We start from the raw sequence: 25,209 nt of genomic DNA, 5'->3' as shown, positions 1-25,209 counted from the left end.
TAGGAACAGAAACAGGAAGCTCATCATTCATGTAACAATTCAAACAGGTTGAGATTGTCTGTTATGACATGGAAGTCTCTCTGTCTGTCAGACACGGAGAAACACTGGGTTACATCCTATCTTCAATGGTTGAGTGTTGACCTATGAACCAAGAGATCCCGGCTCAATTCCTGGTCAGGGCACATGAGAGGGGTGTGCAGGAGGCAGCTGATCAATGATTCTCTCTCATCATTGATGTTTCTATCTCTCTCTCCCTTCCTCTCTGAAGTCAATACAAATATTTTTTTAAAAATAGCATGAAGCGACAAATGCTAGTACCGTGTTTCCCCGAAAATAAGACATCCCCTGAAAATAAGACCTAGCGCAACTCTGGGAGAAAAAATTAATGTAAGACACTGTCTTATTTTCGGGGAAACAGGGTAGCAATGTATATCTGGTCTACTTAGGCCTTCACACACATTATCACATTACCATTAGTGATTGGCATTGAAATCTATTTTCTAGATGAAAACGAGGTTCAGCTAAGGTGGGCGCTCGTTAGTTGGCGGGGCCAGGATTAAATGCCGTGTGTGAGCTGCCATCTTACCTGCGAAAAACCCGAGGACAGCACATGTCTCTGGCTAACCTGGCTTGTGTTGAACACTCAGTGTGACAAAGTCACTTTGCCCTAAGGAAACAGCTTGCTGGAGTTACAAGTCACTTCCAAATTTCAGAAAAGCTCATCAGTCATGGAACAATTCAAACAGCATTGTCTGCCCAGCTGTTAAATGAGATCCCTCCTTTCTAGCTATTTTGTAAACTATGTATTAAGATGGAAATTGTCTCTGAATCATTCCTAGCAATGCTGCATGTTCCCTCTTTAAGTCAAGCATAACAATTGCTTATTTTCCAAGTAAATATAATCAAATCGTCTTACACTCAATATTATAATAAGCACAGTAAAAATTTTTAAATGTTTCTTTAGATATTTAATAGTGGAAATGAATAATGGAAATAATTATCTTTTCACACAAAAAGGGGCACATATTAGTCTAATAAATGATATAAAAGTAGATTAAATAGTGAAAAATTCAGGTAAAATTGAGTGTTTAAGTTACAGATACCTTAAGAGGCTTCCCTCACAACTCTAATGCCTTTCTTATCCTATCTAATGAAGAGGGAATATGCAAATTGACCATCACACGGTCACAAAGATGGCGGCGCCCACAGCAGAGGCAGCATTTCTGTAACACAAGATAGCTGCACCCACAGTGGAGGCTGAGTTCCCATAACGAGCCTTAAGGAGCAATCAGCAGGGACCTGAGGCTGCATGGTGCTGGGCCGGAGCAAGGGACTGAGCCTGTGCCCCTGCCCGGTGGGGCTTGACAGGAGATCTCAGGCCATGCTGCCCATCCCAGCACCAGGCTGGGCAACCTCAGATCATCCCCTGCCCTGGCCAGATCTGAGGCTGCACCCCAACCCTATGCTGGGCCAGGAGACCTAAGCTGTGCCCCCGTGCCCGGCAGGGTTTGACAGGAGACCTGGCAGGGCTTGACGGGGGACCTCCAGGTATGCCCCCTGCCCTGTGCAGGGCCACGAGTCCTCACCCTGGGCTGGGGGACCTCAGGCCTCGCCCCCTACCCCAGCGCCAGGATACCTGAGGCTGTGCCCTAGGCCCGGAGGGGCTTGACGGGGGATCTCAGGCTGTGCCCCTTGCCTGGCGGGACTTGATAGGGGACCCTAGGCCGTGCCCCCCGCCCCGGTGCCAGGCCAGGGGACCTTAGGTCATGCCACCCACCCTGGTGCCAGGCCGAGGGACCTCAGGCTGCACCCCCATCCTGGCACAGGGGGACCCAAGGCTGTGCCCCCCACCTGGTATCTGCATCCCCTGTCCTGGCACTGGAAGACCTGAGGCTGCCACCCCGTCTGGCAGGGCTTGACGGGGTGGGTCTAGCTGGGTCTGGGTCTCTCAAGATTTTGAGGCTCCGTGAATGGGCAGGGACTTGACTCTGGATCCCACAGCATGCCCAACTCGGACAGAGAAAGATTTTCATATACATTTTACTAATTTTCTTTCATCTCTGACACGTCTATTATAGAGGAAGGGCAAATAGCAATATTGAATTATTTCCCCCCTTTTATTGTGCACGAATTTTGTGCACTGGGCCACTAATCTACACTAATAAAAGAGAAAGATGCAAATGGACCATGTCTTCGCGATGCCCACCAGCCAATCAGGAGTATGCAAATTAACCCAACAAAGATGGCAGGTTAATTTGCATACACAGGCACCAAACGGCCAGGGGCAGGGCGGGGTGCTTGCATCGTTACCATGGTGATGACGCAGGCATTCAGCACTGCCCCAGCTGCTACAGGCCTTTGTGCAGTCTGAGAAGGTGGAAAGGGAGCTCTGGCCTGAGCGAAGGCAGTGCTGGCAGCCAGGGGAAGGAAGGCCCATTCCTGCACGTATCTTCGTGCATTGGGCCTCCGGTTTACAATAAAAATCAACACTAGGTTTCAGGTTTCCAATTATTAACAATAAATAAAAGTATTCCCACCTGAGAGAAATGTTTCCCACAAATGTTACATTCAAAAGGTTTCTCACCTAAAACAAAGCAAAACAACAGCTGGTAAAATCATTTGTATTATCTGCAACCAACTACTATTTAAAATGTTTAAACTATCCCGTGCCCACCATTTAAAGCAGAGACTACGCTCCTCATCATGTGTATGAAAACAGGAGTCCACATCTCTTCCCCATCTCTTGCCCCTAGATAGTGGGCAGGGATGATACACTGAAATCTGTGATTAGTTTTCTCTAAAAAAATCAAACTGTGCCTTAGCTGGTTTGGTTCAGTGTATAGAGCATCAGCCTGCAGACTGAAGGATCCCGGGTTCGATTCTAGCCCAGGGCACGTGCCCAGGTTGTGGGCTCGATCCCATGTGGGGTGTGCAGGAGGAAGCCAATCCATGATTCTCTCTCAACACTGATGTTTCTCTCTCTCTCTCCCTCTTCCTTCCTCTCTGAAGTGAATAAAAACATATTTTTAAAAAATCAAATTGTTCTCCAAATATAAACCTATGTTGAAGTCAAACTTAACTTGTTAGCATTCAAACCCTGCCTAGGTTTTGGGCTTAAAAATCAACCATGAGTTTCTTTGCTGAAGGGCCTGTACCTGTTTACAGTCCCTCAGCCCGACTCCTTCACTTTCCCACCAGCTCTTGAGAGAACTGGAGTCTCTTCACACATGGGAGGTGTGGACACGGCACAGCCCTTCCCCTGCCTTTGGCCGTGGCTGATCATGCCCCCAGGGGAAAACAAAAGGACATTATGGGAGCCACATCTGATTTTAGAAACTCTAAGTAATTACACTTTGGTATAGAATAACCTGCGGAGAATGGAACTCTGCCAAGAAATCACACAGCCCCGCATACAGTCTCTAGAAAATGATCATTTTAACAGTCTACTTCCAGGTGCCACCTTGAACCTAGGTAACTAATAAACAGGCTGGCAGACCAAGAACCTTCTGTTCCACCCTCCCCTTCCCACAAGTGGTTCACTCTCTTTTAACAATGACAACACCCCTTCCTTCAACATTGCTGGCTGCTAGCTTGCTGGGCTCCTGTTTAATGGCTTCTTTCTGGAGCAGGCAGAAAGCTTTTGACTGAATAATTATAATCATATTACTTCTGTATTTTGGGACATTTATGTCGGAAATTATGGGGAGAATAATGCTAAGTTAAAGCCCCCATTATGCGATCCAGGAGTTTGAAAAAGAGGCTGCTGGTTATTAAGACCCCAAGGGACCAGAACTGACAACCTTCCTCCAGTGGTTCTCAAACGCTCTGCTCTCAGGATCCCTTCACACTCTTACTGAGAACCTGAAGCATGTGCTTATGCGGGCTACATCCGTCAGCACGTCCACATTAGAAATGAAGACGAGTGATTTTAACCCGTGACCAGACATCTCACTGGCCACGTGAGTGAGGACAGCCGTTAGCCGACTCCACTGCCCTTATGGGAGAAGACAGACAGGCCAGTAACATCCGACAAGGTGACAGAAACAGTCCGGCCGCACAGACCCTGCGAGAGCTCCTCGGACTGTAAGTCGAGGACCACTGCTCTCTCAATAGAGTATTTACATCCAAGTGAACATCTCTGCCATAATGGATGGCATTACTGTTCAAAAGAACCATTTAATTTTTAAAGCTAAACAGACACGTTTCTCAAACATTATACTGATCATGAGGCTCTAGGAAATTTAAGCAAATGGAATGACCTAAATTAAGGGCGAAATTGAATCAGTGATACTGCCTTCATATGAAGAATACTTCTGAACTACTATTAGGTCTAGTAATAATTAATGTCGTTTTCTAATACTTTTTAAAATCGAATTTATTTAAACAATACAACAAAATTTAATCAACAATATAGTTGCCGTTGTTTTCTACTACTTGTGCCCAACGCTCAGGAAGCATTTTAATCCCTCTGTTGTAAAATTCTTGTGATTTTGATGCAAAAAATTTGGTCAATGCATTTTTGAGGCATTCTTCATTATTAAATTTTTTTCCAAGAAGAAAGTTTTGCAAAGAACGAAACAAATGGTAATCGGAAGGGGCAATATCAGGAGAATATGCAGGTTGAGGGAGAACTTCCCATTCCAACAACTGGCGCAGTTTTTCAGCAGTGATTCTTGCAGTATGCGGTCGTGCGTTATCGTGGTGAAGAATTACGCCCTTCCGATTAATCAGCGCGGGTTCTTTTTCTCTTAAAGCTTGGGCTAACCTTTCCAATTGGGCGCTATACACTGCACTTGTAATGGTTTGGTTAGATGGTAAAAGTTCATAATGAAGAATTCCTTTAAAATCCCACCAAACACACAACATCACTTTTTTCGCATGCAAGTCAGGTTTTGGCGTGGGCTGCGGAGCCTCATTTTTGTCCAACCATTGAGGCCGCCTTTTCAAGTTAACATACAGCACCCATTGTTCATCTCCGGTAACAATTTGCTCTAAAAACGGCAAACGGTTTTGACGAGAGAGGAGCGAACTGCAAATTGTGACTTTTTGATTACGGTTGTTGTCGCTCAACTCATGAGGAACCCATTTTCCAAACTTTTGGACTTTGCCAAGTGCACGCAATTGATTGGAAATTGTTTTCTGTGAACAATTTAAAGTTGTCGCAAGCTCTTGTTGGGTAATTTGAGGATTTTGCACCAAAAGAGCTTGAAGAGCTTCTTGATCAAAATTGGACACATGGCCTCGACCACTCTTGTCATCTAACGAAAAATTTCCCTCGCGAAATTTCTCAAACGCTGGCATTTTCTGGCGCTAACTGCATCTTGACCAAGAGCAATACAGATGTTTTTTGCAGCCTCACTTGCTTTTCTTCCTAATTGGAACTCATAAAGCATGCAGTGCCGAATATGCTCTTCATCCGCCATCTTCTTAGCCCTAGTTTTGCAACAAAAACCAAACCAAACACAAACTTTTTCAAGCAAAACTTGTTAATTGCACTTCACACATTCTGTAGATACCACGTGTTTGAAGATTATGTCAATACAAGTCAACGCCAAGCAAGATTTTAAACGAATGTTTAAAAACGACATTAATTATTACTAGACCCGTAATAATTATTACTACTAACAATAAAGGTGATACTTGATATATTCAAATACACTACAATTTATAATGAGCTTTCATGAATATTTAAGTAAGTCTCTCTCCACAATGCACTGGGATGGTCAACACCTAGACACACCAGGAATCAGTGACGGCAGAGTGTCACACCAATAATTGCAGTGGCACAAACATCTTGAAAGCAGTTACTGGAAGCATCTGTAGCCCATCACTTCGCATGCCTATTTGGTAACTGCCATTCACCTGCAGTGTGCACTAGAGCCCTCCTGTCTAAGTGCAGGAAGGAATACATACGTACATATGTATAAGGTAACGTGCATGTGCTGTACAACATTTTTTAAAAAGCTTTTGGAAAAAAATAAACTTTTTGGAAAGGCTAGGAGGTATAAATTAAAGAAATAAAACTGAAAATTCAATGTTCAAAATGGAAAACTTTCATTTGAAAATATCAAATGGTTAAAGCTGATCCTTTTAAAATCCTTATTAAAAAGTTTACCTCCCACCTCCCGAATCACAATCTTTAAAATCTGATATTCACATTTCTTTCCAGAGAACTTTTAGGATTACTCAAGCTAAACTATTTTAGCCTGAATTGACCTACATTCTGTTTTTAAAGAATAAACTTAATCTAATTCTAAAGAGACAACTAAATATCGCTTATCTGTTTTAGAACTTGAAAATTTCAGTCCATCAAAATAATTTACATCTTTAGAGATGGAAAGTTTGTCATAAAAACCTAAATAAAATAAACATGAAGTGTGACATCTTTTAAAATTAGCTCTATGCAAGTATCTATAGATTATGCTTTAAGAGGCATCACCAAAAATATGAATTAAAAAGTAGCAATCTTGATTGCAAATGTCAAAGCAATAGCGAAACTTCTTACAAAGAGGGGCAGGCACGGTGTGGTCTGCGCGCTCCCTGTCCGGGCCCGCGGCACCGGGTCATGTGCGTGTACCTGTATGGGACCGTTTGTGAAGCTCCAGGTTGCTCGGGTGTTTGAAAGGCTTCCCACACAGGTCACACGCGTACTGCCACGGGGACTGCGGCATCTGGGACGGGTCCTCGGCAGCCTCCAGGTCTTCAGGCCGCTCCGTTTTGACGATGCAGGGAAAGCTGTCGGCACTGCCGGGCTCTTCCTGTCCCTTCTCCCCGGCGCTCTGACTGCCGGCTTTCTCTGTGGTGTCACCAGCAGGGCCAGTCCTCTGGGTTAGACCCTCATCCGCCGTGGGCTCAGCCATCTGCTCTGCAGATTTCTGTGACTTCAGGAAATTGAGCTTCTTGAGGTGAACGGCCTTTTTGAGCCTCATCTGTCTGGGGGGTGGCTGGCACGGGCTGTCTGACTTGGGGTCCGGGGCAGGCTCCCCCAGGGGCTGGGCGGGGAAGCTGGGAGGCAGGGGCTCCGCGGACTGCAGGGCGCATTCGGAATGGCTGACAGCACACGGCTGGTTCTCCACGGCAGCCGGGCCTGTGGAGGGGCTGACAGTGAAAGGCTGCTCGGCGATTCTCTCGTGGCTGGGACAAGCGGCGTGTTTATAGTACTGCTTGCTGTACAGGTTTCTGAGTTTGTAGTAGTAATTTGGCTGCTTGAGCGGCAGTTCTGTGCAGCTGCCGTCTAAAGTGTCAGGGCCTAGTTTTGATGCTTCGCCTGCAGGGGGATGAAGGTGACTGGCCGGCGGCGCCTGCGAGTGCGGCTCGTCCGAGGCCTTACCGTGCTGGCCGTCTGCCGCACAGGCCGGCAGGGAGGGAGGAGAGCAGCTTTCGCTGAGAGCACAGCTGGTGTCCGGGGCCAGAGCGCCCTGCAGGGAGAGCGCGCCGCTACAGGGCACGCCGGGGGGCTGCTCCGCAGGGGCTGCCTTTAGGAACGTGTGGCACAGACTGAGGACGTTCTGGACCTGCAGGCACTGCGCCGTGTCCAGCATCAGCTGCACATTGTCCGGGTTCAGGTCCAGGTGAGACGTGTACATGAAGTCCAGGATCTGCCCGATGCCGCTTACATTCTTAACGTCCAAGTGGAAAACGTCGTTCTTCTGGCCGGGAGAATTCTGGAAGAGGCTCCTGATAAAACAAGGATGCCCGTTTCAGTGTTAACAATTCATACACGCTCTTAACTTGCTCTTACAAATAACATGCATACCAATATTAAAAACTGCATTTCTTCTATAAATGCCAGAATTTTATAAGTAAGTGAGCTTTAACCCCTTTTTAAAAATCTGGCAAGTCATCCAATAAAGCGATTCAGATAAGCGAATATGATGAATACCCAAACTTCCAAGTAGATATCCAAGGAAGATTTTGCAATATACTCATAGCTCTTTTAACAACTGTAATTATCCATATGCATCAATAGTACATAGAGTACAGAAAACTAAAGGACACGAATTTTTCACTACTTCCTGTTTGTAGTCTGACAAATCATGTATTTAAAAAAAAAATTTTTTTTTAATTATTTTTTGAATACTTGTCTGAAGGTGACTGACAGAATGGCTAAGGCAAGCCATGCTGCTAATTTACCTCCACAGGTTTGTTTAGCACATCAGAAATACCTTTTCTCGTCGAGACCGGTTTGGCTCAATGGATAGAGCGTCGGCTTGGGGACTGAAGGGTCCCGGGTTCGATTACGGTCAAGGGCATGTACTTTGATTGCGGGCATATCCCCAGTAGGGGATGTGCAAGAGGCAGCTGATTGATGACTCTCTCTCGTCGATGTTTCTAACTATCTCTCTCCCTTCCTCTCTGTACAAAATCAATAAAATACATTAAAAAAAAAAAAAGAAATACCTTTTCTCTTGTCATAAAGAGAAAACAAGACAATGAAATGTGCACACAAATCATGTATTTTATTTTAGGCATAAAACACATATAAAAATATTTTCATATCCAATGGCCTTAAAAAGTCTAAAAAAATAAAAATAGCTATAATAAACTAACCCTCAGTATACATTCATTTTGTTTATTAAATACATTTTTATTTATTTCAGAAAGGGAGGGGGAGGTAAAAACATCATTGACCAGGTGCCTCTTGCATGCCCCCTACTGGGGATTGAGCCTGCAACCTGGACATGTGCCCTGACCAGGCATCCAATGGTGACCTCCTGGTTCATAGGTCTATGCTCAACCATCAAGCCACACCAGCTGGGCTACACTAACTTTTTTAATCTTAATTTTTAATTGTGAAAAAATTTCCTAATATTAAACATTTCATTATGGTTCAAATGGTAAATTCAGTGGCATAAAGTACATTCACGATGCTGTGCAACCATCACCTTTATGCATTCATTCTTAGAACCTTTCATCATCCCAAACAGAAACTCTGTTCCCATTAGACGCCAACTCCCACTCTTCTCCCCACCCCTGGCACCACCATTCTGCCTTCTCTCACTGTATGTGACTGCTCCAGGACCCTGAGCACTCATTTTGCACTCAGTCGTTCCTTTAGCAACCCAATGGTCCACACATCAGCAGTGAGAAAAGCCCTCTGAGTTAATGAGGGAAAGGGGCACACTTCCATAAAGCCCACACACTTTATTCTGGGCACCAGTCAGATTCCCCGGGGAAGGAATCTGTATGGTGTAAAATACCGAGCTAAGGTAGGTAAGTTGTCTTGCAACGTTGTGGGAGACATTTTATCAGATACAGTCACCCGCTTCCCCAAACAGCCCAGGGTGTGGGTTTGATCCCCTGCCAGGGTGCATACGGGAGGGAGGCAACTGATTAATGTTTTTCTCTCTCTCTTCCTCTTTCTAAAATCAATAAAAACACACACTCTGTACAGTGAGAAGAACAAAGGCTGAAATGGCACCTGAAGTACTGGCTGAAGGCTGCGAGGACATTCTTGTGTGCTTTGAAGCAGACGCCGTTCACCACCAGCATGCAGTCGCAGAGCAGGCCTTGGATGCGCTGCTCGTGCAGCTGCTGCAGGAGGTGGCAGCTGTGCGTGGCCACCGGGTCCATGCTCGGGCATTCAGACCTGCACACGGACGCACATAAAACATGAGTTTCGATGACAAGACAGGGAACTAGACGGCACCAAGTCTCTGGACTGATCTGTGGCTCACTGTCATGAGTCTCTGTCACCGCAGCTTAAAAAACAAACATGCAAACAAAAAAGTAGTTTCTTAAGCATCATAACCAGTGCTGTTCAGTGGAACTGCCTGTGAAGATAAAAATGTCCCTAGAACGCTTCTGCTCCTCTTACTACAGCCCTAACCTGCGGTACTTCCTCCCCTGCCAGCCCCCAAAGGTTACTGTCTCTTAACTCTCAGCACTGAGCTGTCTTCGCTGGCCCTTGACAATCGCATCTATCTGCGGCCTTCATCTGCTCTAAGCAGACAAGTCCTAAATTTGAAACTTTAACTCCAACCACCAGTTGCAAATGTCCAACTTTCTGCTGAACATCTGTAACTGTATGAGCCCACAACTAGGAATCTCCAAAACTTATCCCCCATTATCTGCCCTCAGCTTGGCACCTGTTCTGATTCTCGTTTCTTTATGGAAAGCTCAGTTTCTGCAGGTGGATTCGGGGTCCTGGTTTGAGATCAGGGCGGTGTTCAGAGGACGCCGCGACGAGAGGCAATGTCATCTACAAAGAGCCACACACAGCACTGGGAGTGGATATTTCCCAGCGGGGAAACGGGAAGGGGCCTCTGTCAGGCGGTGGGGCACTGTCCCTAGTGCTGAAGCCTCTAGAGCAGCCTAATGACCGAGTCATCCGTCCTCCACCCTACCACAGTGGCTGCCAGGAGAGAAAAGGCTTCCTGGCTTATAGGATTAGTATCACTTATTGACTGCTTACTACAGGCCGGCACTGTGCTAAGCATATTACATACGTCAACTCAAACATGCACTAAGAACCACTACGGCCATTTTATAAGTCAGGAAATTAAGAAATGGGAGTTTAAGTAACACGCCCATGAACATAAAACTTATGTTCCAATGCCAGCACTTAAGTCCTGGTTCCTAAACCCGGCAGTCCCTGCTCATGGGCGATGCTTTTGCCTATGAAGAAAAGGATGTTATAAAACACAACACAAATCCCGCCTCCAGACTTCAATGCTGAAATGCAGCAAACGTTCTGAATGGACACTGGGCATTTTCTACCTATACAGAGGTGACAAGGGAACAATTCTTTGGAATGACCCTCGGAATTATGATGATCTGCAAAATCATGAACTACTCCATAGTTTACTTTGACAATAAAAAATATAATCAATCTGCCCTAGCCGGTCTGGCTCAGTGGATAGAGCGTCAGCCGGCAGACTGAAAGGTCCCAGTTTTGATTCTGGTCAAGGGCACATGCCTGGGTTGCAGGCTTGATCCCCAATGGGGGTCTTGCAGGAGGCAGCCAATCAGTAATTCTCTCTCATCATTGATGTTTCTATCTCTCCCTACCTCTCTGAAATCAATAAAAATAGTTTAAATCTAATAGTTTCACCACGTTAATCCTGTAAGTGCCTTATAAAAAGCCTCTAAGAAAAAGAATTGGTAATTTATATTTCTTACTAGAGGCCTGGTGCATGAAATTTGTGCATGGGGGTGGTTTGGGGTAGGGTCCTTCAGCCCGGCCTGCACACTCTCCAGTCTGGGGGGATGTTTGACTGCCTCTCGCAATCCGGGACCACTGGCTCCTAACTGCTCACCTGCCTGCCTGATTGGCCCTAACCACCTCTGCCTGCCTGCCTGCCTGATAGCCCCTAACTGCTCCCCTGCTGGCCTGACTGCCCTTAACTGCCTCTGCCTCACCCCACACTGGGGACCCAGGACATGGGCCGGCGACAGCCACAGGGGACCGTGGGTGGGCAGTTTCGCCTGGGCCACAGCTGCTGGCACCCGGGACTGCAGGGCAGGTGGCTTGTCCCTCTCCTGGGCAGCAGCCTGTCTGATCCCCATTCCTCTCTCGTGAGCTCATCTGTGCCTGGCCAGTCCCCATTCCTCTCTCCCCAGTGTTGAATATCTGAGCCATTAAGGCATGAGGGCGTGATACCATTTGCATACTAGCTCTTTATTATATAGGATGTGTCCTATGTGTAACAACTATAAGTAACAATGTATATACTTAATAAAACGATAACAACAAATAAGTATAAAATGTTTCCTGTATGCTGACAGGCACTATCCTAAGCCCTTTCTTTACAAGTCACCTCACTTAAGAACAGAGTCACAGTAAGAGAGGCTGAACTGTCACCCTCACTCTGTGGACGGGGACAGCGAGGCACCTGCAGGCGGCAGATGGTCACAAGTCTTCACTCCTCCAAGGGAAGTGAGGCTGTCTCCCCCCTGGAATCTGAGCAGCCTCTGCCCCAACCCCCAGCAGTGTGCTTGCGGATGGGGGGGAGGGGGCGGCTTTAAAAGGGTGATTAAGTTAAAACCCTAATCCAGGCTGCCTGATGCCCGTAGAGGAGGAGGAGGAAAGTGGACACAGAGCCGCCAGGGATGCTCCTGCCCAGGAAAGACCAGGGGAGGGCAGTTCAGGGCGGGGGGCCCACGAGCCAAGAAGAGCAGCGGCCTAGGAAGAAACCACTCGGGCTCCTCACTCCCAGAGTCTGTGGTTTGGGCCGCCCCGTCTGTGGTGTTCTGTGAGGGCAGCTCCAGCGGGGAATACGCCTTCTCTTCCAGGCCGGACACTTCGCCGCCGGCCAAAGCCGCCCTGGGGACATCTCTGCTCACACCCCTTCGGCTTCCACACCCGGCGACCAGCACGGCACGCCAGCCGGTCCGAGGGCCGCAGAAGCGGCAGCCCCGCGGCGGAGCGCTCCGCGGCGCCAGCTCCGAGGACTAGGCCGGGCGGGGGCCGGCGGGGAGCGGGCGGGGTTCCGGGCCGAAGCAGCGGCACCAGGCGACGGCGACACCCGGCTGAACCCGCACGACCCGCAGGTCTCCGCCGGCCCTCGCGGCGCCCGGCCCCGCCCGCCTCCTCGCGGGCCGCTCCCCCCGGCGGCCCCCGCGCGCCCTCGCCGGCCGGCCCCGCGGCCCCCTTACCCTCGGCCGCCGCTCCCGGCCCCGCCGCCGCCTCCTCACCCGCCGCGCCGCCCGCAGAGCCGCTCGCGGGGCTCCCGGGGCTGCGGAAGCATCCCGACAACGCCCCCTCCGCAGCCCGGACCCGCCTCCCAGCTTCCGGTGTCGTCACTTCCGCCGGGGGGCGTGGCCGCGGCGCGCATGCGCAGGGCGGCTCAGAACCGAATCCTGCGCCGGGGAGCCGAGGCGGGGACGGCGCTGGGCGGGCGGGCGGGCGAGCGGCCGGCGGTCCCACGTGCTCCGCGGCCGGTTGGAACCGTTGGCGGACGCCGGCTGAGAGGTGAGGGCGGCGGCTCCGAGGTGCGGCCCGGGGAGCCGGGCGCCGGGAGGGAGGGAAGGGGCGGCGTGCGGTGCCTGCGTTTCCCCCTCCGGGTGCCTATCGGCGCGGGAGGAGGCCACCCATTCGGATCGGATTCGTGCTCCGGGGAGTGGAAGGAGTCCCGGGCTTAGAGGGACCGGCTCTTCCCGGTTTTAAAACCGAATCCCTCTCTGCGCTGGGCAGAGCGGACGCTGCCCGCGCTTGGCTGGGCTGGGCTCAGGCTGGCTGCCCGCTGGGCTGTCCCTGCGCAGGGGGACAGGCTCCTGTCTGCTCGGGGTCGGGGGGCTCGGTCCCGAGAGGGGGGGCCTCAGGGCGGGTGAGTGAGAGCTGGGACCTCGGGCCAGAACCACGGCGTGTGGGTGCAGGTTCGCCCCCAACGGCACGGAGACCTCGTTGTGGCTCAGGGTCCTCGGCTGTCAACAGGGAATAATGCAGAACTAGCTCAGAGCACTTGTGAGTTACAGGGGCGCACAGCGTTAAGCAGCTGTGGCGGGGCTTGGACCTGTGGTGCTCGCTAAGTGTGTCAGGATGTGAGGAGACAGGGGAAGGAGGTGGAGTGTGAGTATTTCCTGCAGAGAGGGGCCCCCTGGGCTTGTTCACACAGCTCTTCCCCCCCACCCGTGCCTAGCAGAGAGCCTGGCAGGTAGGAGACGCCCACGGACAGTTATTGCACCAGGGCAGGGAGGCTGCTGAAAGCAGTAGAGGGGATGTAGTGTGTGGGGCGGGCGCAAGGTTGGGCTGGCTCTTCCCACCTCAGTTTGCTCACCTGGGAAGTGGAGTTGGGTGTACCTGCCTACTACCTGTGGGTTTTTTGCAAAGAGCAAGGGAGAGGTCCTGCGTGAATGCACCCCACATTCCGGGGCTTAGGTGGGACGATGGACGGTACCCACTCGGTGGACAGCTGGTGCTCACCTGGCCTTCCCTTGCACCATATCTGTGGTTTCTGGGAATTCTTATGAAAGGGGGCGGTTGGCCTGACCCCGTTTCACAGATGGGAGAACTTGGAAGGTCAGGGGAGCAGTGATAGCAGAGGTCACAGTGCTGGCGGGGACTGCCGAGGTGGCCAGCCTGGCCTGTCCCAGGGCTCTTTTGGCGGCAGTGGTGGTAGTGGTGGTGGTGGAGGTGGGGTTTAAGTCTGTGTGTATGTGTGTGAGAGAGAACACTATGCTAAGTGTCCAGTCCTCTAGTCAGCCCTTCAACCAATCAAAGTGTAATATGCTAATGATATGCTAAGGCCGCCCAACCGCTCGCTCTGACGGGCACTGATCACTAGGGGGCAGGCACTCGGACCAGTAGGTTATCTTGCTGGAGAATGCCATCTTTTTACTCTTGGGGTAAACACTGCGGAGTTTGACATCGAGCCCAGCAGACGGTGACCCAATGTCTTCATGCAGCATGTTTCAGCTCCCCTAATTTCCGTTAGAAATTTACCTTTCTGTGTAATTATTTAAATTTCTCTAACGTTATTTCTTGTGAAATGTTAATGAGTTTAATTTCTTGTTTTAGGCAATGCTTGCTATCTTCAGTTGGAGGGACTGACTTCACATGGTGTATTTTTGTAAGTGTCACATTTGCACTTCCAAAATTGTTTTGCCTGCACCGAGCCTTGGCCTCCTTCCTGTCTGCTGTGCAGTTAGGACGGCTTTCTGTTCCTTGGAAACCCTCCCCCCCTTCCCCCCCACACACAGACACACAAGTGCTTCCTGAATAATGACAGGTGTGTCCCCCCCCCCCCCTCCCGGAGTGGGGGGCCTGATGGAGGTGACCCTCAGCCGGTGCTGGGATGTCTGGCTCTGAATAAGGGAGGATCAGCTCCCTGCAGGCCTCATTTATCTCCCTAGCAAGCAGGTGGCCACAGTCCCCATTTCATATCGAGTAAAAATGCAGCGAGGGTTCTGACTCACTGTGCCAGCCCCGCGCTCGGCCCTTAAAGGACAAGAGCACATCTCTAGGTGCGGGCATTAGCGGTACAGCCCGAGGGAAGAGGCTGGAGGACACGTGATCAGACTAATCCCCTCCTGACTGGCGTTTTTGCTGTGTGTGGCTCATCCTCAGAGATGACAGTTATTCCCAGCATCTTTTTTGTCACCGTCACTGGCTTCTTTCAGTCCGGCCGGGTTGTTCCCACTTGCCCTTCCCAGGCCTTTAACTCTGCACCCGAGCCTCCCAATGGGGTCGCACACTTGCCGAAGCCCCGTCCCCCCCACCCCCTCCCCTGCGATAAGAAAACAGAGTAGACCCCCGCAGGGAAGACCGGAAAGCCTTGGCCATAGCTTCCCGCCGAGCGTGTGTTCTCATTGTGGAGCTTCATTCTGAAAGAACTTACACATTTCCAGCAGATAGTGGCTGTCACTGCTTCTGCCTGTGTACAACGGCCTTCTGTTTCCCAAACCGAGCTGAGGGTTTGCCCTTGTCCTTGTACGGAGTGCCCCTCCAGACTGTTGATTTGGTGGGTGGTGCTGGCTCTTGTGCCAGCCCTTGTTCTCCCTGAGGGGCAGGCAGCACCCGTCTGAGCACCCCTCTGCGTGTGCACAGTGCCAAGCTCGGAGGGAGCTGCGTCCCAGTCCACCTGATGCCAGCTCTCCAGGCGGGCAGCTGGGTCACACGTCGTCACCGTAGCCAGGTGAGAAGATGGAGTGGTTGCTGCACATCCTAGAATGGACAGCTGTGTTGCTTTCCTCTGGATTCAGTGCCGGGCTGTAGCTGACCACATGCCCTCCCTGCTCACTGACCCGGATGGCGAGCTGAGGAGGGGCCCGGGACCAGGGTGTTTTCACATAGCCAGCAGACATGCTGTTGTCCGGGAGAGCCAGAGGCCTCCATGAGCGGTCAGCTGGGCCTTTGTGAAGCCTGGAGCTGCAGCCAGGATGTACATTTCCATTCAAGGCTGAGCGGGCGTGAGCAGCCCTGATCTCTGCTCAGGAGTGACCGGCAGTGACCACAGGGCGTGGAGGAGAGGGCCCAGGCACGAGCATGCCCTGGGAACCAGGACGTGCCTTTGTGCTGAAGGGTTTGGGAAGAAGTCTTGTCCCGAAGCACATTGCACCCATTTACTTGAACTTTGCCTTAATTTTCATAGCGAGCAAGGAAGTCCCAGGTTCAGTTCAGCAATTCTCAATCGGGGTGTTGTGTAGCTTAGATATAAACAGTCCTCTCAGATGGAAAGTTACTGGGGCTCTGTCACTTGCAGGCGGGTTTGTTTTTGGAGCATGGTAGCAGCTCCATGAATTTTTAAATGGTTATGTATCTGTGCAGACGCAGGTCACGTGGACACAGTGCGGGGACACCAGGGTCTGTGACCGCCCTCCAGTGACCCAGTGCCCAGCAGTTAGGACAGCTGCAGCTTCCGTTCTCTATCGATCCCACAGGAGCCACAGAAGGAGGCCCCTCACCCCGTCTGCTCAGCCTGAGGGCACCTCCTCCTGTGTTAACACTGAGGATGCACAGCAGTGCCGATGGGGATGTTTGTGTGTCCTATAAAAATTATCTGTAGGCCTCTTCTCGACTCTCTAAAGCTCCCTTCATCCCCCCTCTCCCCCTATTATGCTCTTCCTGATTTGGGGACCTGAGATAAGAGATAATTAGCAGTGCACACCTAAGAGTGAGAGAGGGAAGGAGGGACAGAGGGAGAGAGAAAGTTATTAGAAAATGTAAGATATTTTACTTAATGCCCCCCAAACTTCATCCTTAGAGACAGCCTGCCACGTTTAAATCCTGATTCTACTGCTGTGTGACCTTGGGCAAGTTACTTAACCTCTCTAATTATGGTTGAAAAGTTAGCTGTGAGATCATTTATTGGGAATAAAAGTTTCAGGTTATAATGATAATTATCTTTTTCCCCCTTTCCCTTTAATCTTTTTAGGTCAAGATTTAAAGCCTATCTTGGATAGAGAATATTTAATCATTTAGCTAAAAATGGTATTTTTTACATGCAATGCGTGTGGTGAATCAGTGAAGAAAATACAAGTGGAAAAGCATGTGGCTGTTTGCAGGAACTGTGAATGCCTTTCCTGCATTGACTGTGGTAAAGATTTCTGGTAAGTTCCAAGTAACTGCTGTATCCATAGGAAGGTCCAGGCCAGTTTTAGAAGCACTGTTTCCTCAAAGCCTTAAAAAATTGCATGCCCTGTCTGGTTTGGCACAGTGAATAAAGCGTCAGCCTGCCGACTGAACGGTCCCAGTTCCATTTCAATTAAGGGCACATGCCCGGGTTGCGGGCTCAATCCCCAGTAGGGGGCGTGCACGAGGCAGCCGGACAATGATTCTCATCATTGATGTTTCTATCTCTCACTTTACCTTCCTCTCTGAAATCAAAACTATATTTTAAAAAAGAGGCATATTTGAGGAAAGAAATTTTGAAAAAAATTAAAAGTGGGTTAAAAGTTCATCTGCCTGGTCTGGATGATTTAAAAAGAAGACTGAGGAAGGGAATTGATATGTAACAAATTAGTTTCAGTTGTACATTATGATTCAATATTCCTGTTGTTGAAAAAATGCATGGGAAGTTTGGTGGTGGGTTTTCTGTTGAACACTTTGGAGCTAGGAAAATGTGTTTATGCAGCAGGTTGTGAGCACAGTAAGTGCAGTAAGGGGGGCGGGGGCATGCGCAGTGGGCGGGCATGGACTGCCAGAGGCAGGAGCAGTGCTGACATCGCACGGCCTCCGCTGACAGTGCACCTAACGGTGGGACCTGTCACCGCACAGGGGCGAGGACTATAAAAACCATGTGAAATGCATAAGTGAAGACCAAAAGTACGGCGGCAAAGGCTTCGAAGGGAAAGCCCACAAAGGCGATATCAAGCAGCAGGCATGGGTGCAGGTACGTTGTGAATCAGCTGACACTTCCACTTTTCTTTGGAAGCCTAAGAAACCAAGAATAAATACCTCTCCATGCAGACAAAGCCCAGAAACAGCGCGCCGTAGCTAGGCGAAGGGTCGTGTTGACATCTTAATAAGGCTCCCGGCCCGTGAACTGTTCCATTTGTCTGTGCCTCCTTTCTTTTAGCAGTGTTCTTTACTTTTAGCTCAGTATCACACACATTCCTCCGTTAAGTTCTTAGTTTCCTTTTCAGATTGTCCATTTGTAGAAACAGCTTGATTTTTGAGTGCAGTTCTCCTGAATTTGTTTATTGGTTCTAACGATTCTTTTTGAAGAATCTGTAGTGTTCCACATACAAGGCCACGTTGGCTGAGAACAGAGATAATTTCACTCCTTTCCAATTAAGATGCCTATATTTCTTCTTCTCACCTACTGGCCAGGGCTTCCAATACTATGCTGAATTTATAAGAATAGACATTAATACAAAATCAGGATTTGACCTGTGGATTCTGTAGCCCTGTGTCAGTTGTTTATTATTTTTGTCTTGTCTTTCTTTTGTAGAAAGTTAATGAATTAATAAAAAGACCCAATGTCAGCCCCAAAGTGAGAGAACTTTTAGAGCAAATTAGTGGTTTTGACAACATTCCCAGGAAAAAGGCAAAATTCCAGGTATGTGTTTGATATGACTCCCCTGACTGCGGACATGGGCCCATCAGGGACAGCTGTATTTACTGTTCAATGGGACTTCCCTCCCTGTTTTTCCTTATAGAATTGGATGAAGAACAGTTTAAAAGTTCATAATGAATCGATTCTGGAGCAGGTGTGGAATATATTTTCTGAAGCTTCCAGCAATGTAAGTCAGATCTCATTTTAGATTTGTAGTGTGGCAGACATGCTTAGTAATAATGCAGCGGGAATTCTTATTTTCGGAGGTCAAGACAGCCTTCTCTTCATTTTTTTTTTTTTAATATATTTTATTGATTTTGTACAGAGAGGAAGGGAGAGAGATAGAGAGTTAGAAACATCGATGAGAGAGAGTCATCGATCAGCTGCCTCTTGCACACCCCCTACTGGGAATATGCCTGCAACCAAGGTACATGCCCTTGACCGGAATCGAACCCGGGACCCTTCAGTCCCCAAGCCGACGCTCTATCCATTGAGCCAAACCGGTCTTGGCCAGCCTTCTCTTTCAGAGATCCTCTTGGGCCTGCATTTGTGGGAAGGAATAACTGAATGTCTTACAGAGGAGAGTTCTTACTTTGCACAGAAAGGTATTTAATCCCTGAGTTTGACAGTGGTAGCAGCTCACATGGAACGATTTGCTTAGAAAGCAGGCGGCGGGCATATCGGAAAGAATAGGAGCTCTGGGTGTCTGACAGACCTGGATTGAGTCCCTGCTGCTCTCTGCCATGTGTTTGATCTTGGACACATTACTTACCTTGTGAGCCTCAGTTTCCTTTTCTTTAAAAAGTGGATCTCCATTCATCCATTCATTCATTCATTCATTCAGTACTTCTGAATGCCTGATCCGTGGCAGGCCATGAACAAAACTGAGCTAGCTCAGGTGGTGATAGTGCCGTGAAGGAAGAGAAGCAGGTGAGGACGGAGTGCCTAGGTGGTCTTCTAGGTAAGGGGAGACAGGGTCCTTACCTGCTGTGGTTTTAAAGTAGATGAGACTACAAAAGCACCCACCTTATGCCCACCTTTTAGCGGGCACTCGGTAAGCACTGTGTCTTCCAGTGGAGGGAGAATTCTTTGGGTTTAAGTCAGTCAACTGTCTGTCAAAAGGTTGGAAATGGGAGTCCTCAGATGTGGATACAGGTGCAGAGGGTCTGGATTTGATAGTGTGTAGCCACAGTGTTTTATCACCTTAATTCAGTTGCACTTTCTTCCTTTTGGGAGCTTACATCCCATTTGGAGAGTTATATCTTTAATAGTTTTTTAAATATGGACGCTTCACGAATTTGTGTGTCCTCCTTGCACAGGCCATGCTGCTCTCTGTACCATTCCAAGCTTAGTGTGCTTGCTGCCGGAGTGAGCACATCATTAGTAGTTTAAGAAATGACAACAGTGGGTCTGGCTGGTCTTTTACTTTGGTAGCATTGCAGATAGTTGATTTGCTTTATATAGAGAGAGTAGTTTAGGCAGCAAATTAAGATAAAAATGAAAGTTTATCTTGGCAGTATATTTAGCATTTGTGTCAAAATACACACATTGGGCCTTTGAAACCTTATAACCAATCATTGAATTGGCCTTCATGTGGTTATTTTTTAAAGGTTATTGCCCTTATTTTTACTAAAAATCAAAGATTGGAAATGACTTAGCTCAACTGTAGGTTTTTGTTTGTTTTTTTAAAGTTCTTTTGAAGCTGTGAACATATTAGGAATTAATAATAGTAAACAGCTTGTGGTAACCTGAGCTTATTATTGGTTTACCTGTGTCCCATGAACTTCACAGCACATCCCAGTGTTTGGTACAAAGCATGGGGTTCTAAGGCCCTGTTTGTTCATGCCTGCAATTTTATCCCTCCCTTTACTCTGTGCTGGGCATTAGGTTGGTGGCTTTCTCTTCTACATGATACTTTTTATACCCAGCACAACTTACACCAGGTCACTGGATGCAGCTGTAATCAGTCCTGCCCTCATACAGCTGTATTCTCGTGGGGGAGACAGACAACTATGTGTGTGGGTTTTGCTATAATATCAGGTTGTGATAAGTATTAGGAAGAAATAGAAGGCAGGAGGAGGGGCAGAGAGCAAAGCAGCGTGCTCTGTTAGGTAAGAGCCAGTGAGGGCGGTGCTGAGGAGACCACATTGGAGGAGAGCCTGGGATGAAGTAGAAAGAAGACGGAATGAATTGACCGGCACTGGTGCGAGGGTGTGTGCCTCCTGCCGCCCCAGCTAGAGACTTGGTCTGGATTGGGCAGATGGCAGCTGAGATCTGGGGCCCTTGGTGATGATAATAACGGATACGTAGTATGAACACAATTACAGGGCAGGAGGGAAGCTTCTTTGCCCCTTCCTCCCGAGTGTATCTGAACTCATTCTCTGCTGTTTGCCCCCCACTCCGTGTGCCTGGACTCCTTTATTTCTCTGAACTGCTACCGAGAGACCCCCAATTTAGTTAGCACTCTTCTGCCAGAGGGTGACCATGGATGTCAGAGGGAGGCATGACTTCGTATTGTACTCGAGTTAAAGCCAGTCCTTTATTTGGTGTGTCTTGGGGGACAATAGCTCCCTTCTTGTGACCTAGTCTCCGGAGGGGGAAGACTGGAGGTGATTGTTGAGTAAACTGGCTGGTAACTCACAGATGGAACTTGGGCCCGGTCTGCAGACTCACAAGTCTCGGGATTTCCCGGAGCTGCTGCCACTGGCCCTTTCGCTGCCTGACAGGCACCTTCCTACGTGGCAGTTGAGTAGGTAGCTCTGTGCCAGCTCGTGGGCAGAGATGGCATAGAGATTTCGAGTCACGGTGTACAGCAGACAGTGGGACTAGCTGTGCTGAAGTTAATTTAAAAGTAGGATCCAGCCTTAGACAGTTTGGCTCAGTGGCTGGAGTGTCAGCCTGCATACTGAAGAGTCCCGGGTTTGATTCCTGGTCAGGGCACATGCTCAGGTTGTAGGCTTGATCCCCAGTGTGGGGCATGCAGAAGGCAGCTGATCAATGATTCTCTCTCATCATCTCTTTCTCCCTCTCCCTTCCTCTCTGAAATCAATAAAAACGTTTTAAAAAATTAAAATATGATCTATGTGCTGGTTTGAATAAGAGATGCAGTGAGCCGAGACCGGTTTGGCTCAATGGATAGAGCGTCAGCTTGGGGACTGAAAGGTCCCGGGTTCGATTCCGGTCAAGGGCATGTACCTTGGTTGCGGGCATATCCCCAGTAGGGAGTGTGCAAGAGGCAGCCAATCGATGACTCTCTCTCATCGATGTTTCTAGCTCTGTATCTCTCTCCCTTCCTCTCTGTGCAAAATCAATAAAATATATATTTAAAAAAAAAAAAAAAAAAAGAGATGCAGTGAGTGGAAGGTTCTCCCCATCCCAGCGCATGTAGTCAGTTTTCCGTGATTCCTTAGCCGCCATTCTTGACTGCCCAAGGGTTCCTGACTGTCTCTCAGAAGCCACCTAGTCTGAATGACGGTTTGATTAGGCCTCTGGCGCTTGCTCGTTTACAAAGCCCTTCTGGTGCATTGGGCTGGTGCACTGAGCAGGTGACATTTCCTGTTTTATCTGTACATGAACAGTATGAGGAAGGGTTTCTGCCTCCCATCTAGAGACGTGGAGATGGGTCTGGAGCAGGTAAATAACTTGCCCCGAGTCACCTGGTAATGGGCAGAGCTGGAACTCGAACCCAGGCCTGCAGGTACATAAACCTAGTTTCTGCCCCACCTGAGAGCTCACCTTCATTGGAAAGCAAGGTGAATTGTGAGCCATAATTGAGCCATAATTAAAGGTCTGGCGGAAGTGATTTAAGGATTCTTTCCTTTTCCAGTGGGATGAAATGCTTGTTAAATGCGGAGAGGTGGCCCTGGCTGGTTTGGCTCAGTGGATAGAGCATTGGCTGTGTACCGAAGGAACCTGGGTTTGACTCCGGCCAAGGGCACGTGCCCGGAGTGCAGCCTCGGCCTCTAACAGGGGGTGCTCAGAGGGCAGCTGATTAACGATTCTCTCTCATCATTGATGTTTCTGTCTCTCATTCTCCCTTCCTCTCTCAAATCAATAAAAATATTTTTTAAAAATATCAATAACTAAAATGTTTAAAAAAAATGCAGAGAGGGTGTGGGCTAGGGGAGTTCTCATTTTATGTATTTACTGCTACATTTTAACTGGGGGGGGGGCATCACAGTTCTAAAATGGGAAGTAATAAAGACATTTTTCTTGGAACAGTGTGTTCAATAGATACATGCAGGTCGTGAACATGTGTGTGTGGAAGGAATACTTACGTGTTTTTTGGTTTTGCTTCATAAAAAGGAACCAGCCAGTAAAGGGCAAGATCACCAGCCACTGAACCCAGTGGCAAAGCCACCTGCGGAAATCACCACCACAGTGGCCCCTTCCAAAGCCAGTGACACCGCGTCAGGACAAGCAGAGGCAAAGAAGAATAAGCGGGAAAGGAAGGAAGAGCGGCAGAAGAAAAGGAAAAAAGAAAAGAAGGAACTAAAGTTAGAAAACCACCAGGAGAAGTCCAAGAGTCAGAAGTCTAAAAAGCGCAAACTGAGACTGGAGGCCGAGCAGGAGGCGGGAGGGGAGGGTGCCCCCGAGGCCAAGGGGAACAAGAGCGAGTGTGGAGTGAACGGAGACGTGGACAAGGCGGGAAAGAGGAAGCGGAAGCTTTCTGAAGGTGTGTGTCCTATGCTACAGGGTTTGTTAAAATGGCCATGCTCTAAATTTGGGGTATATAAAATCTGTTAGGGCTTGCATTTTGAACTAAGTAATACAAAGAGCAAGCTGTGGGGTCAGGGCAACCTGGGCAGAGTCCGGCACGTGACCTCACCTCACGTGACCTCACCTCTCAACTCTCGGCTTCCCCCACTGTCGGGGGAGAAACCCCACGGGCTGGGTTGCTTGGGGGATAAGAAGATGATGGAAGGAAGGAGCTGGCCATGGACGATGCATTAAGTGTAGATGTCAGAAATGCAGAATCTCTCTATATTTTTTTAAATCTCTATTCAGTTGAAGCTTATTCCAAGAAGAAGAAGATGAAGTGCCCAGCACTGGCTGAGGGCGGAGAACCAGAAAACCATGAAGCTCCTGCAAAAGGTAGCGCTCCTGTCATTTGGAAAGCTCTGCCCTCTGGGTTGGGAGGAGGAGGTGAGCCAAGTTCTCTAGGGCGTGAGTGACTCTGAAGTAACCAGCGAGGGCTGACAGTCACGCCTAAGCGTATGTCTAGCTTTAAGGACAAAGGGGAAAGCAACCTGGATTGGAAATATGCATTGTCTTAAATTTTAAACCCGCGTGCTTTCCCAGACCTGGTCCCCTTCCTGTCTTCCAGCCAGACCTGGCTGTTCCCCTCTTATCTCTGGGTCTGTCCCTGGTGCCACCTTGCTGGCATATGTCCTTGTCAGAATCCAGTCCCTGGCCTGTGAGGCACCTCTCCAGGCTCCTCCTCCACACAAGCTGCTCCTGTTCCTCAGGCCCGAAGCAGCCCCGGGGTCCTGCGAGTTATGAGATCCAAGGACTCATGGGAACGGAGGCTTTATTGATGGAGGTTCAGTGACTGCCCAAGTTGGGTTAGATCTCTTAGCTTGGACCCCACCACCCAACTTTAATTTTTTAAAGTGTAGTGATGTTTGTGGCTGTCCCCTCTTGTTCAAGGTCAAGCTTCTTTTGCTCACCTTTGTCTTGCTCACTGTGCTTAGCCCCATGATCTCCGTGGATGCTTAATGAATCTTGCCTGGTTAACCTGCTCACTCAGAACAAGAATGGTGGGCTGTTTGCAGGGTAGCGGTGCTTTTAGGCCACTGATTGGACAGGCCAAGTGCCTGCTCCACGGTGTTCGGGTACCTGCCCATTCAGGATTCCTTGCTTTCCCGGGCAGCACATAGATGGTGCAGAAATCATTTCCTTTCCCTTCTGGTAGTACGACAAAACACCGTGTTTTGCATGTTATTCTTTGTATTGCAGGGAAATTCAATTGGAAGGGGACTATTAAAGCGGTCCTGAAGCAGGCCCCAGACAATGAAATAGCAGTCAAAAAGCTAAGGAAAAAGGTATGCACACGAACCTAGTACACCACGAGGGGAGAATTGGTTCCTTATTTTAAAACCCCTAAAATACTGTCAAATGTGTGTGTGTCTCACAAAGCCCTGGTAACCCCTCTTGTCTCGTGGGGAAAGAATGGGGCTGACTCCCATCACTCAGCCAGAGCAGTGCATGGGTGGTTCTCAAATCATTATTCTAGATGGTTTGCGATTATTCCAGAGCAGTGCTTTCTTCTTTGGTTCTTAGTTTTTATCGACGTCTGACCCACATGCAGCCAGGTGCTCACATGTGCGCTGCACAGATTTCAGAGGCACAGTCCTGTGTAGCCAGCCCCTGGCTTCTTTTATTTCTTACTGTCGCTCTACTTCTGGGTTAAAGAACATTTTAGGTAAATTTTCAAGGCAGTGACCCTTATTTGACAGTCGTCCTCCGTTGTGCAGGTTTTAGCTCAGTATTACGCGGTGACAGCTGAACACCACAGGTCTGAAGAGGAGCTCCTGGCCATCTTCAACAAGAAAGTCAGCAAGAACCCCGCCTTCAAGTTACTCAAGGACAAGGTCAAGCTTTTGAAGTGAACATTTTTATATTTAATAAATTGAGTCCATTCTGTTGATTTCTTCCTTTCACTGCTGTTTGTAAAACATGTAATAAATAATAACAACTCAAATTTTGCTTTCTTATAAGAGAATATATATTTTTGGTAGATCTTTCATGAGAAAATAAACTATATTGTCCT

The 25,209-nt window shown here is 48.7% G+C and overlaps 2 protein-coding genes across 6 annotated transcripts in view; one reads left to right on the top strand and one right to left on the bottom strand.

Moving 5' to 3' along the window:
- ZBTB49 (zinc finger and BTB domain containing 49) overlaps nucleotides 1-12,776 on the bottom strand; it is an 18,249-nt gene extending 5,473 nt beyond the window's left edge. The window contains 4 exon segments of the mRNA XM_045574159.1: nucleotides 2,538-2,584; nucleotides 6,578-7,677; nucleotides 9,422-9,589; nucleotides 12,637-12,776. Of these exon segments, the coding sequence (XP_045430115.1) occupies nucleotides 2,538-2,584; nucleotides 6,578-7,677; nucleotides 9,422-9,589; nucleotides 12,637-12,776 (1,455 nt within the window).
- Nucleotides 12,777-25,209, top strand: LYAR (Ly1 antibody reactive). 5 transcript variants are annotated; one of them, XM_036420618.2, is made up of 10 exons: nucleotides 12,777-12,913; nucleotides 14,459-14,510; nucleotides 16,815-16,989; nucleotides 17,657-17,771; nucleotides 18,333-18,440; nucleotides 18,541-18,624; nucleotides 22,743-23,112; nucleotides 23,445-23,531; nucleotides 24,396-24,481; nucleotides 24,914-25,209. In XM_036420618.2, the coding sequence occupies exons 3-10, from the start codon at nucleotides 16,868-16,870 to the stop codon at nucleotides 25,046-25,048; spliced, it is 1,107 nt and encodes a 368-aa protein (XP_036276511.1). In that variant the 5' UTR covers nucleotides 12,777-12,913; nucleotides 14,459-14,510; nucleotides 16,815-16,867; the 3' UTR covers nucleotides 25,049-25,209. The 5 variants fall into 5 exon arrangements, with proteins under 5 accessions (XP_036276511.1, XP_045430128.1, XP_036276530.1 ...); XM_045574172.1 differs by having other exon boundaries at nucleotides 23,445-23,582; XM_036420637.2 differs by lacking the exon at nucleotides 24,396-24,481.

The sequence above is a fragment of the Pipistrellus kuhlii genome, unplaced genomic scaffold (assembly GCF_014108245.1).
Source record: "Pipistrellus kuhlii isolate mPipKuh1 unplaced genomic scaffold, mPipKuh1.p scaffold_m20_p_1, whole genome shotgun sequence".
In the NCBI taxonomy this organism is placed as follows: Eukaryota; Metazoa; Chordata; class Mammalia; order Chiroptera; family Vespertilionidae; genus Pipistrellus; species Pipistrellus kuhlii.
This window is presented reverse-complemented; position numbering and strand designations above follow the sequence as displayed.